Source organism: Tenrec ecaudatus, chromosome X, assembly GCF_050624435.1.
Source record: "Tenrec ecaudatus isolate mTenEca1 chromosome X, mTenEca1.hap1, whole genome shotgun sequence".
NCBI lineage: Eukaryota > Metazoa > Chordata > Mammalia > Afrosoricida > Tenrecidae > Tenrec > Tenrec ecaudatus.
In genome coordinates this window covers 83,458,809-83,477,168 of record NC_134548.1, presented here as the reverse complement: position 1 = coordinate 83,477,168, position 18,360 = coordinate 83,458,809, and the positions used below count along the sequence as shown (strand labels likewise).

The window sequence follows — 18,360 nt, the reverse complement described above, 5'->3', positions numbered from 1 at the left end:
TACTGTTATGAATCGGGAGACCCCTGTGAACGGGTCATTCGACACCCTTCCCTGTCAAAGGGGTCGCGACCCACAGGTTGAGAACCACTGGTTTATACTGATCACAATTTGGAAACACCAGATGAGGGGTTTATACTGATCTGCCAGTTACCAAGAAGAACCCATAGACAATGTCATGGGTTTTGATGGCTCTTACACCTCTAACTGGTTCAGTATGTGGTTCTCCACACCTCGAATCTGGGCAAATCAAAAAAGCAGACAAGCAATTCTGCCAAGGATTGGGACTCAGCCTGAGCACAACATCATCACTTGTGTTTACAAAGCTACAGATAATCAGGTTTCAGTAAAGAGTACTCAAACAAACGATGAGGGCCGGAAATTTGTATTTAAAACCACAGACAAGTCCAAAGCACCACAGGTTCGGAGGAGATACGGAAACAGGAGCTATAGGGAGAAAGTAGGGTAGGTGGGATTACATTGAGCAATGGCAAGGGATGAGATGAAACAAAAATATGTCTAAATGGTTAAACGTAAAGTTGATGATCTGTCCTGTAAACCCTCCCTCGAGTCAAAATCAAAGTTTACAAATAAACAAAGAATAGTTCCACAAATGCTTCAGATACAGTCATGGATAACACCATAACAGGACTCAAATCGCATGAGGCTGTACTCAAAAGAAACATGCTCACTGATCCTAGATTAATTGTGGAACATCAAGGTTGATGTTCGACTTCACAGATTTAAGTACTTCAAGTTTACTCAACTTTCCTCAAAGCAGCCTGCTGACGCCATAGCAAAGCCCCTCCCAGCGCAGATACAGCAAACATTGCACAGCCCACAGAGCGCCCTTACTGTAACGTGCTGAGACAAAAGAAGACAGAAAACAGGGAAAGTGTGTGCGTGTGTGTGTACACACACGTGTGCATGTGCATGCATGCAAGGGGTGATCGGTGCTTTTTTTTAAATTGTGGGCTTAAATATTTTTATGTATTCTGTTGTTGAGAATACAGACAGCCAATCATGTACCACTTTGAGCAGTTTCTAATCTACATGTACAATGTAATCACACTGATGGTGTTCTTGGAATTGCACTAACACATTCATCCTGCTTTTCTGAGTTATCCCTTCCTTGTAAATTACAAACCCACTGCCCCCTAAGTTCCCCAGCTAAACTTTTCAAATGATTGTTGTCGCCGTGACAACATCTACATCGTTCTTAAGAAAGCATACTGGTGAAGGCAGACATGTTTTATTAGTGAAGCTGTTGTTTATCTCAAGAAGACTTCGGGGAATACTTTTGGTTTAAGGTTTAAATATTATCTCAAACTCCAAAAAAGTCACGTCCATCGAGTGGATGCCAACTTATAGGACAGGGTGGGACAGCCTCTGTGGGCTCCCAAGGCTGTGACTCTTAACAGGAATAGAAAGCCCCATCTTTCTCCCACACTCAGAGTGGCGGGTGGTTTTGAACTGCTGACCCTGAGGATCACAGTCCAATGCCTAACCACTATGACACCAGGGCTCCTTTAATATCTCAGGGCTGTATTTTCAGGAGTGTATCCAACATCCAGGGAGGCTGCCTTTAATCAGAATTTCAAATTCTGTTGTGCTCTATCCCCCTACCCCTTTAATCAAGATTCATCTAGGGAATCTTTGATCAAATGCTTGGTAATGATCACAAGGCACCATCCAATTCTTAAGTCTCATGGCAAAGGAGGCAGTTCTTCATGGAAGAAGTTAGCCCCACATTCCAGATCCTCCTCCTCTGCCTAACTCTCTTCCTTCCGTTACTCCCAGAGCTTTAAACCATTTATTTCCAGTTTGAATCAAACGAATAATTTGCATTTCTACAGTTTAACGGGATCCCCAGGTGATTCTTATGGATCATCAAGTGATGCTTACATGGTCCTAAGAGTCACCTGAGGATCTTGTTAAACTGTAGATTCTGACTCAGGGGTTAAACCACAATGAAGTGGGTTGAAGCCCTGCTTTTAAGACCGACGGTATACAACAAACGAGGAAACAGAACAAAAGCACTAAATATATTAATAGGTCAATTAATTAGGATGTCCCATGAAGTCAAGACCCTTAACTTCCAAACCAAGGTATCATATCCCATGAAGTGTTTGCTTATACAGAAGCATCCTCACGTAGCCACTTTATTTATTTCTTTATTTTTGGTCCCTGTAGTAAGTAGATCGACCTCATAACTTTTGGTCATTTAACTGTTTGCAGCCGTATACCTTACTGATAATAATTACAATAAACATCTATCTAACCCTTCTCCCTGAATCATTATGATGGGGGAGGGGTGTCTTTTAGATATACTGCATTGTCTTGAATATGAAGTGGTAAACTATATTTAAAGGAAAAATACATTGCACTCAGATTTTGCTAGGTTTAGTGCATAACAGACGCAAAAAGAGAAGGATGTGAAATTTGAATCCACTACAACCAAAAGAAACAAATCAAGGACTAACTTCTTTTCTCAAGTGCCCCAGTGACCTTGTGGCTGAGTGAATTATCTGATCATTTAGTTTGAATTAAAATTACTACATTCTCAAAAAAGAGAAAAACCTAGTTCCTTGAAACTCAATAACGCAACCAACATATTGTTTCAAATCTTGCATGTTTTAAAATATAAAAAGGTATTTTCAACCAGCCCAGATAATGTTCTTACTCTTGCCTGTCGGAAAAACAACTAAATACCAACAGGTTGTCTCCCTGACTCAATAATATTTCTGCATGTCAAAATCAATTCATAATGCAATCTGTTCACTAGATAAATAATATGGACCAGAGGCAATAAATGTGTTCCAATGGCCTCTTTTATCAGACATTTCCATAGTACACACAGATAATGCCACGTCAAAAGAGCAAAGAACTTCCAGTTTTGAAAACTTCCGGGGCAGTCTGATCAGACCCTGTCTGATACGGTGGCTAGGAGTCAGCCTTGTCTGGATGGCAGAGAGATTGGTGTGAGTGAGGGCTTTCTGAAGGTGGCAGGGAAATGGGGAATGCTGACAATGCTTTAAAATGCATTGAACTGATGGTTGCAGAGCTGTGAATATGCCAAAAACCACTGGATTGTATACTTCGAATGAATGAATGATATGGCATGTGAATTGTATTCCAGGTAAAGATGCTATTTCAAATCAACCATTAGAAATGTGCATATAGGTGATGGTTGCATAAATTGTGATTATAATTAATGTCACTGAAGTAATACAGTTAAAGTAGCATATTTTGTTGTACACTCATATTTTAACAAAATAAGTATTTTAAGTGCTCTTATAAACAATGTTTTCCAAATTATTTCTGAGGATTCATTGAAGCCCAGCAGCCCATCTACAGGAAAAGTGCTGTTCCAAGACCTAAGGTTTGGAACTCCTGCTCCATAGAAACAAAAATCATCATCCTATTTCTTTGCTTAATTTCCATCATCCCACCACGACTATCAAGTGTATGCCTTGTATTTTTTAAATGATATTTTCTTGTGTTTTCGGTGATGGGTTAAATAGCAGTTTTGGTTCCAACTCAGCAATTTCTATACAAATTGTTCAGTGACATCATTTACATAAAATATGAACATTATTTTTTAAGTTCACTCCTTCATCTGTTAGAGCACATGATTAAAGTAGCTTTCAATTCATTAAAACACGAACAATTATATCAGATCATACTGACTAGAGCATCTCAAAAGAGTAGATGGTAAACTTAGGGGGCAGTGAGTTTATGTTCATCCAGAAAGATCAATTTGGAAAAGGGGGTGAGAATGGCTATACAACTTGAAGAATGCAATCAGTCGAGTTAAACACGTAGAAACTGTTGAATCCTCATGCTTTGCTATGGATATGCTCAACATCAACAAAAATCAAATAAATTCTACAAAGTGAAACCATGTAAATTTGTAGGTATCATTTTAAGCTGTGGGAAGACTCAATAATTGACTATCATTTATTTCCAAGGCACTGTTCAAATACAAACATATTTTAATAAAGCAGTTTCTGTTCTCAGGAACTTAAAATTGAATAAGGGAGATAAAATGGTAATATAAATAACAACTTGAAAGGTAAGTGAGGAGGCTTGCCTTCGAAGAACCAGGAACAATCTGCAGGGAAGAATGGTTAAAGGCAAAATTCTTGGCAGAGGTGGACTTGGAGCACTGAGTCCAACCTGGAAGAACAGGTAGGATCTGAACATGCAGGGAGGGACTAGAGGGAATTCCAGGGAAGAGCAGAAGCAGGACATTTCAGAGGATTCCTAGGACGCTGGAGGAGGGGCTGTCAGATCACTGTCAGGAGCCTGGGCTTTACCTGGTAGACAGTGAGAAGGCTGCTGAACAGAGCAATTAATCAAAGCCACAAGAGGGCGTCAAAAAGTTGATAGAAAAATCCCACTATCTTTTAATAATATTTTATAATATTTTCCCATGAACTCTTTGAAGCCCCCTCATTTAGGAAGACTGTGGAATAATGTGGGAGTGCACATGTGCAAGAGAGTAAGACCGGGGAGAGGGGCGCAGGGAAACAAATTAAGAATACACTACAGTAGCTAAAAGAAAAAGTTACAGGCGTCTGATTTACCAAGTGGCATCCTTACATTCACTAGTCACTTAAAAAAATAACAAGCCATGCTCCCCACAGAAAAAGAGGTATGGTAGCATGCAGTTGCTATGCATTTGAAGTGCTTCCAGTAAGGAAACCAGATGTGGTTAACCATGAATTTTTTCTTCCTTGTGGAAACCCACAGACAACATGGGTCTAGAAACCACCCGCAACAGAGAACATGCCGTTTTCGCCACATTAGTTGAGAGCAGGAGGCATCAAAGGCTCTTGGTCGCTCCTTTCACTCCTCTAAGTGTACACTAGACATTTGGTGCTCTATGTAAATTCGGTTGAAGAATCTTGACAAGAGTGCTTTCCTGAGTAAACCTGAACTCCCAGACGAAAAGACTAGATCAATGACACATTTGCAGTAGCAGACACTAAAAAGCTGAATACCAGAGCATGCCTGTGAAAATGCTTTCACCCCGTTTGTGGGCCCGAGGTGACTGGAGGCACAGCATCACCTTGGTGATGATCGACTCTCCATTGAACTCAGGCACTGGGCCGACAGTGCAAGCTGCTGAGCAGGAAGCCCTGAGTGGGGCAAATGGTGAAGCTCACAAAAGGTGGTAGTTGGAAGCTGTTCCATGGCATCTGGGAAGACAGGTCTGGCTATCTGCTTCCAAAGGGCACAGCTTGAAAACCATATGGTACAGTTCTGCTCTGCACAGATAGGGCGCCAAGTGTCGGAATCCACTAGAGGGCAACTAACAACTGTGGACTGATCATTCTGAAGGGAAGCCCTCAAACTCACCTTCATGGAGTCTAGTCCGACTCTTGGCGACCCTATAGAACATGATACACCGGTCCCTGGGGGTTTCCCAGACTGTACCTCTAAGGGGGTGGGCAGTCTCAAGTTTCTGCTGCGGAGTGGCTGGTGGTTTCAAGCTGCTAACCTTGTAGTTAGTCCCCCAATGCGTAATGCACTATGCCACTAGGGCTCGGCCAAAGGCTTACTAAAAGGATTCCTCCCTACACAAAGATATACAACACACAGAGACTAGGAAATAGAGGTTTGGAGGCCTGAGTCCTGTAACCCACCCCTGCCCAAAGGGAAGGTTCAACCCGTCTGCCCTAACCTCCCCAAAGTCTGTTTGCCAAGGCCAAATTTATATATATACATGCACACACGCATGCATACATACATATGCACACGATAGATGATAGATGGATAGAGACACAGAGAGAGACTTGTTTGCTAAAGGTCTAAAAATATATGTTACCCTTAGCTCTTTACTTCCAATCCCCGCCCGCCCCCTGCGAGAGAGTCTCTCTACCTCCCTTTCCCCTTCCGCTCTCTTGCTCACTTGTCCCGGATGATCGTCTGCAGCTCCCAGATCTGATCATTCATAGGTAGCAACTTAAGTTGCGCCCCCATCAGCCGGGAGAGTTCGCAGTCCGCTAGGAGCGTCTCAGCACCCGGGGTGTCGCCGTGGCCACTACCACTGCAGCTCTCCGAGTCGAGGCTGGCGCCGCCACAGGCCGGGGAGTCGTGCTCCGCCTGCACACTGGAAGCGGGGCGCCCCGCGCAGAGAGCCGGCTTGGCCGTGGAGGCAGTGCTTACGCCGGCATGGTCCGGGGTCGGGTCACCAGGTTGCAGCGACTCGGGGCTTGCAGCAGAGGCAGAAATGACTTGCTGGTTGTGACAAGGCATGGAGTCCAGAAAATGGAAATCCGTGGCCATACACCGGGTCCCGGGCTGCCCCCGCTGCAATCAGCCCTGATCGATGCACGCGAGAAGGGGCCGAGGCTACACGTGGCCCACCGCACCCCGGAGCCCGGCCTCCAGCTCAGAATCGAACCCTGGTTGCCCTCTCACCCCCGGCTGAAATCGATTTCCGTCGCTCCGCTCCGCGTCCTCCCACTCACAGCAGCCGGTTTGCCTCCAAGAGCACCCCATTGGCCTCTCTCTCCGCCACTCCGCGAGCGCGGCGGGGGTAATTAACCCTTTGCGTCGCCTGCCCGCATGGGGTTCCTGTAAGCCTGGCACGCTGGCCGCGACCCAGGGGCCTGGTAGTGGCGTCCTGGGCGGGCAGGGGAGGCGGGAGACTTTCAGCATGCGGTGATCAGCAGAGCCAGGAAAACAAGATTACACACCTAGGGCCCGTGTTTTCAGACTTCGTGTCTGGCAAGGGAGATGATGGATCAGCAGCTGCACCTGCAGGTAGCCTTGCCCATGGAACTGGCGCCCTTGCGGCGGACTCCATGGAACAGCCCCGCGGGGAGGTTCCCAGCACCGCGACCTTTGCCTCAGCAAGCAGCCCAGCGCTTAACCACTGCGCCACCATGGCTCCTGGCAACTCAAACTGCCTAGCAGGCTGCTAAAGAGCCGGACCTCCTCAAGCTTTTCCCGAGTTTGCTTGAGCATGAGAGCGCTTCTTGGTTTTACTGGTTCAGACCCACAGCGTGTGACTGTGAAGATGGTGACAGGATTTCAGAACCACTGCGACTTGATTTCTTTAAATACTTGAAAAGGCCCTTTATTAGTGTGTGCACTGTGGTAAGCGTGTCTGAGGCAATGTTTCCCAATGAAGGACCGGAAATTGTAGAGCGTGTGAACATGCAGCTTGTCATGGCCCACCGTTGAGATTTTGATCCCTTAGATGTGAGATGGGACCCGAGAATCTAAATTGCTAACAAGTAATGCAGCAATTCGGATTTTTGAAAATAGGATTCTTTGAAAAACAGTGCCTCTTTTTAAAGCGCTATCATCTGAAAGTTGGGAAACCTCGTTCCACCGCCCCGGCCCGCCCAAATTGGGTAACATTTGGCATGTCCCTTCCAGTTTCTGAACTTGAATTTCCACATCTAGAAAGTCAGCTGGATTTTGCCCCGTAAATGTTCTTCCAATTTTGACATTCTATAAATCTATTTTCCTTCCCCAAAGCCAATTCTTGCACTCCTTGTTCTGCACAGAAACATACCAAATCCACGCAGAGATTCAGGGAAATGTAAGTAATAGATAATAGCAATAGCCAGACCTTTGGTGAGACGAGCTTTGAGCAAGTTCTCTGTCCTGGTTCATACGCTGCATTGGTTTATGATGGTTTTCTCCGTGTTCTCACTCGTTTCTGCTTTTTGACTGACCCAGGTCAGTGTACTCTATAAGTAGAAGATTTTAATTTGATTAGATGATAAGAATTGCAGCTCAAAATTATAATCACACTTTTTTTGGGAAACACCGTGGTTCTTTTAACATTAAACAAATGATCAAGAGTTTTAAAGATCCATCTACTAGCTTGAAGTGAGCAGGAGCAATGGAATAGCTACTCTGAAAATAAATATTCTAAGGCAAGACACTGAAATGGAGTATTGTATTGGCAATAATTTAAATAAAGTAATGAAGTATGAATAGTATTATGATGTCTTAGGACTACCACTTCTGTGGTAATCCTTGTCTAGCACAAGTGGCCTTGCTCTCTATGCCACAGAATATGGTGTTTTGGTTAGTTTTGTTTATTTTTTCCTACATTTTATTGGGGGCTCTTACAGATATTATAAAGAGCCATAAATCAAATATATCAAGCGAACTTGTACATATGTTGTCATCATCATTTTAGAAACATTATCTTTCTACTTGAGCCCTTTGGTATCAGCTCCTCTTTTTTCCCTTCTCCCACCCTCGTGAACCCTTATTAAATTATATATATAATATCTTACACCGTCTACTGTGTCCCTTCACCCACATATCTGTTATTTGTCCCCCGGTTGAGTTGGGGGGGGGGTTATACATCCATCACTGCTATCAGTTCCCCCTTCCTCCCCTTCCCCACCCACCCTCCCCATACCCTCATGATACCGGTACTCCCATTCAGAATATGTATTAGAACAGTACAATTGCTACTCTTTTCATTTTTTATAGTAAAATACTCATGCTTATTTGCCTTTTAACCTTACCTATATTAACCAATAAGCATTAGCAGACATATATATATATGTATATATATATATATTTAAAGTCACTACCATCGAGTCGATTCCTGACTCATAGCAACCCTATAGGACAGACTTTAAATCTTTATGGCTCAATGTAGAACCCACTACACTACCAAAGCTGCGCGTGCACACGCGCGCGCACACACACACACTCTAATGATTGCTTATAATACCTTAAATTTAGTGCTTTATAATTTACAAAGAATTTCATATGCATTCTTTCCTTTAATGCTACAAAAACTCTTAACAATCCCATTTACCGATTATCTCTTGGAGCATAGCCAAGACAGAAACTGCAATCCTTTAATTCCAAATCCAGTCTTCTTTACCCCTGACTTCAAATTTGCAAAATATTCAGTCAACAAATGCTGGTGATGCCCTCACTATATACTAAGCATTAGTCTAGGTGCAAAAATAGACACAAAGAAAAATATGTCTTATCTAATTTGACGTTGTAGTGTATTCTTATTTCTGCTTCACAGATGAGTAACTTTAAACTTAGGAAACTTGTTTAAAACCACAATGTAAGTGGGAGAGTTGGGAGAAGACAAAATAGAATGAATATTAAATCCAAATTTTCTGTACAGTGTACTTGGTGAATCAGTTAAAGAATTCTCATTTTCCATGAGAAGAAATTAGATTTGATTCCTGATTAATGTAACTCACGTGCAGCCCCAACTTGTCTGTCATTGGACATGCCCATGTTGCTATGGTGATAAAAAGTGGATCTTCCAGGCTAAGATGGACTGGGAAGAATGGCCTGGCAACCTATTTCTGGAAGTCAGTCAATGAAACCCCTATAGATAACAATGGTTTGAAACACAAATGATTATGGGGATGGTGCAGGACTGAGCAAGGTTTCATTCCAATATGTATGGGGATCACAGTGAAGCTGGAGGGGGGATGGAGGCTGACTTGAGAGCCACTAATAACAGCATGTTTGAATTATCTCATTTAACCATTAAACAACCTGAGCATAGGAAGGTTGTTTATCACCTATCAACAAATAAGAAAACCAAAACTTATTGAAACGAAATAATTTGATACACAGGCATTAAGTGTAGAATCAGAGATTTGAATCCATCTAATCTGGCTTATCTGTTTTTATGATCTAGATTCTCAAACTGATGTGAGTTATTTTCCTTTCCTGAATACCACACTTCCTGCTTCTATTGCATGGCAGAAGCAAAACCTGCAATACCTGATTAAATCCGTGAACCAAAAAGTGTACCATATGACTGGGCAGAGGAATCCTGATACCATTTTCTATTAATATTTAATTCTCTAATGAGCTCCTTGATGATCTCTTTGTGCCTTAAACTCCCATAATTTTCTAAGTCAAGCCAACTTTGCTAATGCTTTACTACGCTACAATTTTTAATTTCTTATGAACAAATCTCTGATACTTAAAAAGATAGCCAATGCTCTAAATAAACAGTGATTGACCTTTCTTTCCAAATGAATATCTGTGTAAACTTTCAGATGTATACCTTACCTTGATTTTGTGGCTTCTAGCGCTGTCAAAAGCTCTCTCTCTTTCTCTGTCTTTCTCTAGCTCTCTGCCTCATAGTGACCCTACAGGACAGAATAGAGCTGCCTCTGGGGCTGAGTTTCCAAGGCTGTAACTCTTTTTTTGTTTTTAAGATCATTTTATTGGGGGCTCTTACAGCTCTTATTTATTTATTAAAAATCATTTTATTGTGAGCTAGTACAACTCTTATCACAATCCATGCACACATCCATTGTGTCAAGCACATTTGCACATTTGTTGCCATCATCATTCGCAAAACATTTTCTTTCTACTTGAGCCCTTGGTATCAGCTCCTCATTTCTCCCCCTTCCCTCTCCCACCCTCCCTCCCTCACAAACTCTTGATAATTTATAAAGTATTATTATTTTGTCATGTCTTACACTGACAGATGTCTTCCTTCACCCACTTTTCTGTTGTCCGTCTCTCAGGTAGGGGGTTATATGTAGATCATTGTGATCCGTTCTCCCTTTCTCGCTCCACCTTTCCTTTAACCTCCTGGTATCACCACTCTCATTATTGGTGCTGAGGGGGTTATTTGTTCTGGATTCCCTGTGTTTCCAGCTCTTATCTGTACCAGTATACATCCTCTGGTCTAGCCGGATTTTAAGGTAGAATTGGTGTCATCATAGTGGGGGGAGGAAGCATTAAAGGACTAGAGGAAAGTTATATGTTTCATCAGTGTTATACTGCACCCTGACTGGCTCATCTCTCAATCCTTCTGTACGGGGATGTCCAGTTGTCTACAGATGGGTCTCTACTCCACATTCCCCCTCATTCACAATGACATGATTTTTTTGTTCTTTGATGCCAGATATCTGATCCTATCGACACCTCATTGCCACACGGATTGGTGTGCTTCTTCCATGTGGACTTTGTTGCTTCTTACATATGTACATGCCTGTATTTAGACCTCTATAAATGCCCCTTTCTTCCTAGTTCTTTCCTCCATTTCCTTTTACTTTCCTCTTGTCTCACTATCATGCTCCACCTTCATTTGGGTTTCAGTAATTTCTCTCAATTACATTGCCCATGATCAAGCCCCACCAGGCTTCCTACATCCTCCTCGCCATCGACTTTAGATCACTTGTTGTTCCCTTGTCCCTGGGTTTGTTAACACCCACTTCCTTTCCCCACCTCCCCCTCACCCTTGTCCCCCAACCGTCCGTCCATTGTTTTCTCCTCCAGATTGTTTATCTCGCCTATCTTATCTAGATAGACCTGCAGAGATAATAATATACACAAAAAACAAGACATAGCCCAAAAAAAGCAACAGCAAAAAAGAAAACAACAGCAGCAAAAAACAATGACAAAGAAAGAAAAGCCTATAAATAGTTCAAAGTCTGTTTGTTGACCTTTAGGAGTGTTTTCCAGTCGAGTCTGATGGGGTGCCACACCCTGGACTCAAAGTCTATTTTTGGTATGATCTCAGGACTTCGTTGCTCAGCTTCCCTTGCTGTTCTGTTGCCACATCCTTAGTGTTTTGCCTCAGTGTGGTGGGGTCAGATCAGGCACAGGGTCTTACAGCTCCTATAACTATCTGTACATCAATCGTATCAAGCACTACCTCAGTGTATTGCCATATAAATATATGTACATAGCCCAATACCTCTATTTTTATTAATTAATGCATTTACATATGTACTCAACTATGTTTATACCTCTCAAGGCTAAAAATAATTATGGGAGTAGAATGCCTCATCATTCTCCTGTGGAGCTGTTGGTGGTTTCGAACTGCTGACCTTGTGGTTAGCAACCCGTTGCATAGCCATGCTACCACAGCTCTACTGTCAAAATATATATTTGGTCATATTTTTCACATGTGTATCTTCTTTATTGCTTACTTCCTCTAGATTCCAAGTATTTTATAACTTAATAACCAATTGTCTGACGTTAATTTGTGAACACAAAACCTCCCCTGTGGATCCTAAACAATCCTAAGTATGGTATACAGTATGATGGAGACAGGCAGATTTTATATAAAAGAGTATGCTTTCTTGTATAAAAGAATATACTTTGTGTTGTTATTGGGTGCCCGTTAGCATAGCAGCCTCATATGACAGAGTAGAACCACCCTGCATGGTTTTCTTAGTTGTAATGTTTACAGAAGCAAGATCTCTATCAGATCGTTCTCCTATACAGTAGCTGGGTGGATTAAAAGCTAACTTCTTGGTTAGCAGCTGAGCTGATTAGCCATTGCACAACTACAGCTCCTTATTCCTTGTGTAAGAGATAACCTCTAAAATACGTGTATACCAATGTTCATTGCAGTATTATTCACACTAGACAAAATGTAGAAAAACTCAATTTTGATCAGCAGATCAACAGATAAACAAAATGTGGTATATGAAGGTAAGTAAAAAAGTATTGCTACTGGGTTTCCAGTTCATATATGCATGGGTTTAATACAAACAAAACATATTTAAACTCATCTCTGTGTTCAGTGAATCGCTGTACTTTCCTTACGCCCAATCCCTAAAAATCTATACCTCTGTTTCCTGACTGAGCTTTGGTAGAAGCAAGAAGACATGATGTAACTTTTCGATATTTTTGGCTTTTGGCTCTGGAAACTGCATTTGGCTGACCTGTGGATTTGGAACTGCACAGCACCCACTACCACATGAAACATTTGCCTAATGTTTTGTGAGTTTCTGTGGAACATGACAGTGAATTACAGAACTGAAGGACATGAGAAAACATAGTCAAGGGAGGAATGGGGCAAGAATGGAGCAGAATAGCATCTTAGAACTGGTACAATGATTCTTAGATTAATGGAACAGAATAGAGATCCAGACAGCTGATCTTTGACAGAGGGCCAAAAAGCATTAATTAAGAAAGAGAAAGTCTCCTCAAAAATGAACTCAAGATGTTCAAAAACCGAAATGTAAATCCCAGAGCTATAAGCTCGTCGATGTGAAAATGGAGGCAAACTTAAGGACCCTCGTGCTGGGCACAATCGTACTACCAAATATAATGAAGAAAATACACAATAGAAGACATATTCGATGGCTGGTATCTGCTAAAAATAAGACACTTCTGCATCAACAATGACATTGCCAATCAGTTCAAGAAAATGCAATAACAAATGTGGGAGAGATTGGAATCCACTTATACAGATGGTGGATTCTACATAGTGGACAGCCACTGAGGAAAGCAATATGACACTACTTCAAACAACTGGGAATAGAAATTCTATGTGAGCCAGCAATAACCCTGCTGTGTGTATACATGTCAAGGAGTAGGAGCCATAGCACAAATAGCCACAGGTACACCCATGTTCATTACACCACTGTACACAATAGCAAGAAGATGGAAACAACCCAAATGCCCATCAGAAGAAGACTGGATAAAGAAACCAGTACGTACTAGTCCATCACTAACAATCGATGGTGAAAACATGAAATCATATCATAGCATGGATGTACCTGGAAAACATTATACTGAGTGAAATTAGTCAATCACGAAAGGACAGATATTGTATAAGACCACTACTGTAAGAATAAAAACCAAGGCAAAGGTTTACATACAATAGAGAACTGACTGCGGAGGCCACCAAGGCAGCGAGAACAACGGAAGGAAGATAAAGTAAGGGACTGCAGGAATGACAGGTTTTCACTTGGGTGAAAGAGAGGACCGGATCTTCAAGAGGGAGAAGAAGAATCAGGAGATTGGGGGTGGGGTTGACTCCTGTGGGGGATGGACAAGCAGTTTGAACTACTGAATGCAGAGGTGATGATTTAAAATATAACCTCCACACAACTCAGAATAAATAAACTACAGAAACAAATAAACATCTCTTTCTTTGCAGATGATATGATTTTATACATAGAAAATCTCAAAGACTCACCGGGTCTCCCGTCCCCCTACCCCGCCACCCCGCCCCTCAAAAATTTATTAAAAGGTTCAGTAAAGTGGTGAGACAGGGCAAGGGAGAAAAGGTTGTGATTTGGACAGAGCATGTGTAGAGTCCATGACAATATCTTGGACAACATTTCCCAGAACCCCCTGCTACCCTGATGGATTCTTATATGCAATGGGAACCCTTAAAATGCTTGGTATGCATGGGGGGTGTTGTGACAAGGAACCTAGCCGGGCCATGCTGGCTGGTAAGGTTTTCTTTTTTCCTCGGAGTCTCTAAATAAAATGCTGTTGCAGTGCCCTATGGCTTCCAAAATAAATCTTCCTCTTGATAAGATAAGAACATGAATTCCAGTAACAGTAGCAAGGTACACAATTAAGCCATACAAATTAGTCAGATTTCTTTACATTAATGGAGAGAACTCTGAAAAAGAAAGCAGGAAAACAATATCACTTACTATGTCTAACCATCACTTATCTACAACAATGGGCTCAAACAGAAGAACAATTGTGAGGAGGTGCAGGAGCAGCAGGTTGTTCTCTCACTGTCAAAACTGATTTGATGGCATCTAACACTATCCCTATAGTTGAGTTGATTCCAACTCACAGAGACCCATAGGACAGAGTAGTGCCCAAGGCTATAAAACTTTACAGGAGCAGGACATCTCATCTTTCTCCCACAGAAAGGCTGGTGAGTTTGCAGTTGCTTTCTTTGCAGTTAGGAGCCCACTGTGTAATGCTACCAAAGCTCTTTGCCATTGCCAGTAGCCACCCCAAAATAAAATACTTAGGAATAAATCTAACATTACAAACTAAAGACACACCTGACAAACAAAGAACCCTGAAAAACACTACTACAAGAAACCAAAAGAGACACAGAAGGAAGAATATTCCACGCTTGCAGCTAGAAAGGCTTAATTATAAGACAGTGGAATACTACACAATCCTATCTACAGATATAAGGCAATCCTGATCAAGATTCTAACATGAGTCTTTAAAGCAATGGAAAAAGTAATCACCCACTTCATATGGAGAGGAAAGAGACCCCGGAAAAGCATACCACTGCTAAGAAGATGGATGAATGTAGGTTTCTCGTTTCCAGTCTCAAAATCTACTACACAGCCACAGTATTCAAAACAATCTGGTAATGGTGCATAGACAAATAGAACAGAAGTAAAGTAAACCTATCCACCTATGGACAGCTGATCTGGTGTGTGTGAGAGAGAGAGAGAGAGAGAGAGAGAGAGAGAGAGAGAGAGAGAGAGAGAGAGAGAGAGAGAGAGAGAGAGAGAGAGAGAGTTTATTCAGTCATTTTTGTTTACAATTGCAATTCTGGGAATTCAAAATTAACATCTTTGCCTGTGAACTTTATAAATTCCAGAAAAGGTTTGCACCATGTGTTCTACATTGTTCTGCTGGGCTTTGTTCAAATGAGCCTTTATAAGCCTGCTGCCGTCCAGCTTTACAAGAGCTCTCTTGCCCATAATTTCACCTGGGAAGTTCAAGTCTTCAAGGATGGCATTGTGCGCCACTGGCAGAGTGTGGTTCCTGGGACACTTTTGCTTACTCTTGTATGGCTTTTCCCAGTTGGTTTAGGCAGAATTCTCCTCTGAGCAGTAAACACAACGTGCTTTCCACTACATATTTTGTTCATGTACTAGCCAGTCTTGGATTTTCTGGAAAGATTTCAATTGAGGAACAATTTCTTTGGCTGTTTTTATATTCAGTTTCTTTAACTGAGCCTTTAGGCCTAAGTTCAACTCCAGCTCATGAAGAGCCTGAGAAATGCTACTCAAATCCATACAGCGTCTCACCATTGGGCTTCACCATCTTCACACTTGAACTGAGCATGACCCGTTCCAGTTAATCGGCAGTGGCCCTACATGGTGGAAAGACTCCACTGCTCTTGGACTATCTCCAAAAAAAGTATTTTTCTCAATGTTGGCAGAAAAGCCCTTCTATAGGAGAAGTTGTGGACCTACCATGGACACTGATCTCTGACAAAAGGCTGAAATACATTAAATGGGGACGATATAGTCTCCTTCACAAATGATGCAGTCAAAACTGGATATCCATTATAGAAAACGAAAACAAGACCCATATCTCACACCATATACTAAACCCAACTCAAGGTGCATTAAAGACTTAAATGTAAAATGTATAACTACAAAGACCATCAATACAAAAATAGTGACAAACTTTTATGGGCCTTAAAACGTGGCATACATACGCGGTCAAACATAATTGAAAACACAAATAGTGGAAAACAAACTAGATAACTGAGACCTCCTAAAAATTGGACACATATGTGCATTAAAAGACCTCAACACAAGAGCAAAAAAAAAAAAAGGACCCGAGCCTAAAAGGAAAGTTGGCAATGATATATCGTACAGACCAGGAACTAGTTCCTAAAATGTATAGAAAATGCCAGCACTTCAATAAGAAATCTACAAAGAGGGAGTCAGCATCACTGGGGCAGGATGGAAGAAAGGGTTCCAGAGCCGATGGTGGTGATGATGCACAACCCTTCTTGATATGATTGAACTATTGAATTGTATGGTATATTGATTATGGCACAGTAACAATATTTTTAAGTAAAATTAACAGGATCTGTACAAAAAGAAAAGTACAAGAAGCACAATTTTTAAATGGGCAGAGGGCACGAACAGATACTTCACTAAAGAAGACAGTCAATCAGCCACCACACATATGGAGAAATGACCACGGTCTTTTACCATTAGAGAGATGCCAATCCAAACCACGATGAGGTGTCTCATGCTAGTCTTCATAGCAAACTTAAAACAAAAATACCCAAAATAACCAAGGTCTGTGAGGGGCTGGAGATACTGGAACCTTCATACACTAGTGACGGGACTGTAAAATTGTACAAACATGATGGAAAACGGCATAGCATTTCCTTAAAAGTTAGAAATAGAGAAATACCATATGATGCAGCAATTTCTCTACTTGGTATATATATCCTGGAGAAATCATAGCTGTGACAGGAAGACACACACATATGTTCACCACAGCACTATTTACAACAGCAAAAACCTGTAACCAATCTAAATGCCCATCAATGGAAGAATGGAGAAGCAAACTATTGTTACAGACACACAATAGAATAAAATGTGGCAGCATTGGGAATTATGCAGGAGCCCTGGTGGTATAGTGGTTATGTGTTGGATTGTGATATGCATGGTTGGCAGTTTGAAACCACCAGCAGCTCCTTAGGGAAAAGACTGGGCTTTCTACTGCTATAAACAGTCTCAAAGACCCACATTTGACATTAAAAGAAACACCCTTCGATGGTTACCAGGTTTGGGAGGGGAAGGAGGCTAAATTACTGGCTATAGGGTCGTTGTTGTTCTTAGGTGCCATGAGTCTGTTTTGACCCATAGTGCCCCTGGGCACAACAGAACGAAACCCCGGCCGGTCCGGCGCCATCCTCACAATCAATTCCACACCCGCGCCCATGGTTGCAGCAACTATATCAACCCTTCTCACGGAGGCCCTTCCTCTTTTTTGCTGCCCCTCCGCTTTACCAAGCATGATGTCTTTCCCCAGGGTCTAGTCTTTCCTGATTATATGTCCAAAGCATGTAAGATGAAGTCTTGCCATCCTTACCTCTAAGGAGCACTTTGGACTTATTTCTTCTGAACAAATGTATTTATCCTTTTGGCAGTCCATGGTACTTTCAATATTCTTCTCCAGCACCACCATGCATATGCATCAGTTCTTCTTTAGTCCTCCTTATTCGATGTCCAGGTTTCACATGCACAAGAGGTAATTGGGTTCAGGTGCACCTTCGTCTTCAAAGTCACAGGTTTGCTTTTCAATATTCTAAAGAGGTCTTGGGCAGCAGATTTACCTAATGCAACTTTTAATCTCATGACTGCTGTTTCCATGAGCACTGGTTGTGAATCAAAGCAAGACGAAATCTCTGACAACTTCCCTCCACTTATCATGATGCTACCTATTGGTGCAGTTATGTGGATTTGGGCTTTCTTTCCATTGCTTTGTAGTCCATACTCAAGCCTGCGGTCTTCAATCTTCATCAGCAAGTGCCTCAAGTCCTCCTCATTTTCAGCAAGCAGGGCTGGGTCATTTACATATGTGAGGTTGTTAACAAACCTTCCTTATTCCGATCATTAGCATATTTTTGCAGCTGCTCCTCCTTTCCTTGAGTTGCGCCCCATCGGCAAGTGAAGATCCAGAAGGCTCTGCTCCCACAGACTTTACGGGACTCACATCACTGGACTCATGGCCAACTCTATTCCGAGACATCAGCTCCTCCTTAGTCACCTTTAGAGTGGCCCTCTGGCCAGAGGGCCCATTCTCAGGCACTATCTGCTACAAAGTTCTCCTTCCATTCAGTAGGGCTTTGGAGTCTGACAGTGCTGGGAAGCTACGCATAAAGTTTTCAGAACC

General features: G+C 42.1%; 1 protein-coding gene across 4 annotated transcripts in view; it reads right to left on the bottom strand.

The window, feature by feature from the left end:
- Positions 1 to 7,682, bottom strand: part of UPRT (uracil phosphoribosyltransferase homolog) — a 44,720-nt gene extending 37,038 nt beyond the window's left edge. The window contains exon 1 of one of the 4 annotated variants that reach the window (XM_075538610.1): positions 7,589 to 7,682. In XM_075538610.1, coding sequence (XP_075394725.1) covers positions 7,589 to 7,641 — 53 coding nt within the window. In that variant the 5' untranslated portion in view covers positions 7,642 to 7,682. Of the gene's footprint in view, positions 1 to 5,914; positions 6,450 to 7,588 lie in introns of those variants that run through there. The other 3 variants (XM_075538609.1, XM_075538608.1, XM_075538612.1) reach the window with 3 other exon arrangements.
- Positions 7,683 to 18,360: the final 10,678 nt, after the last annotated feature.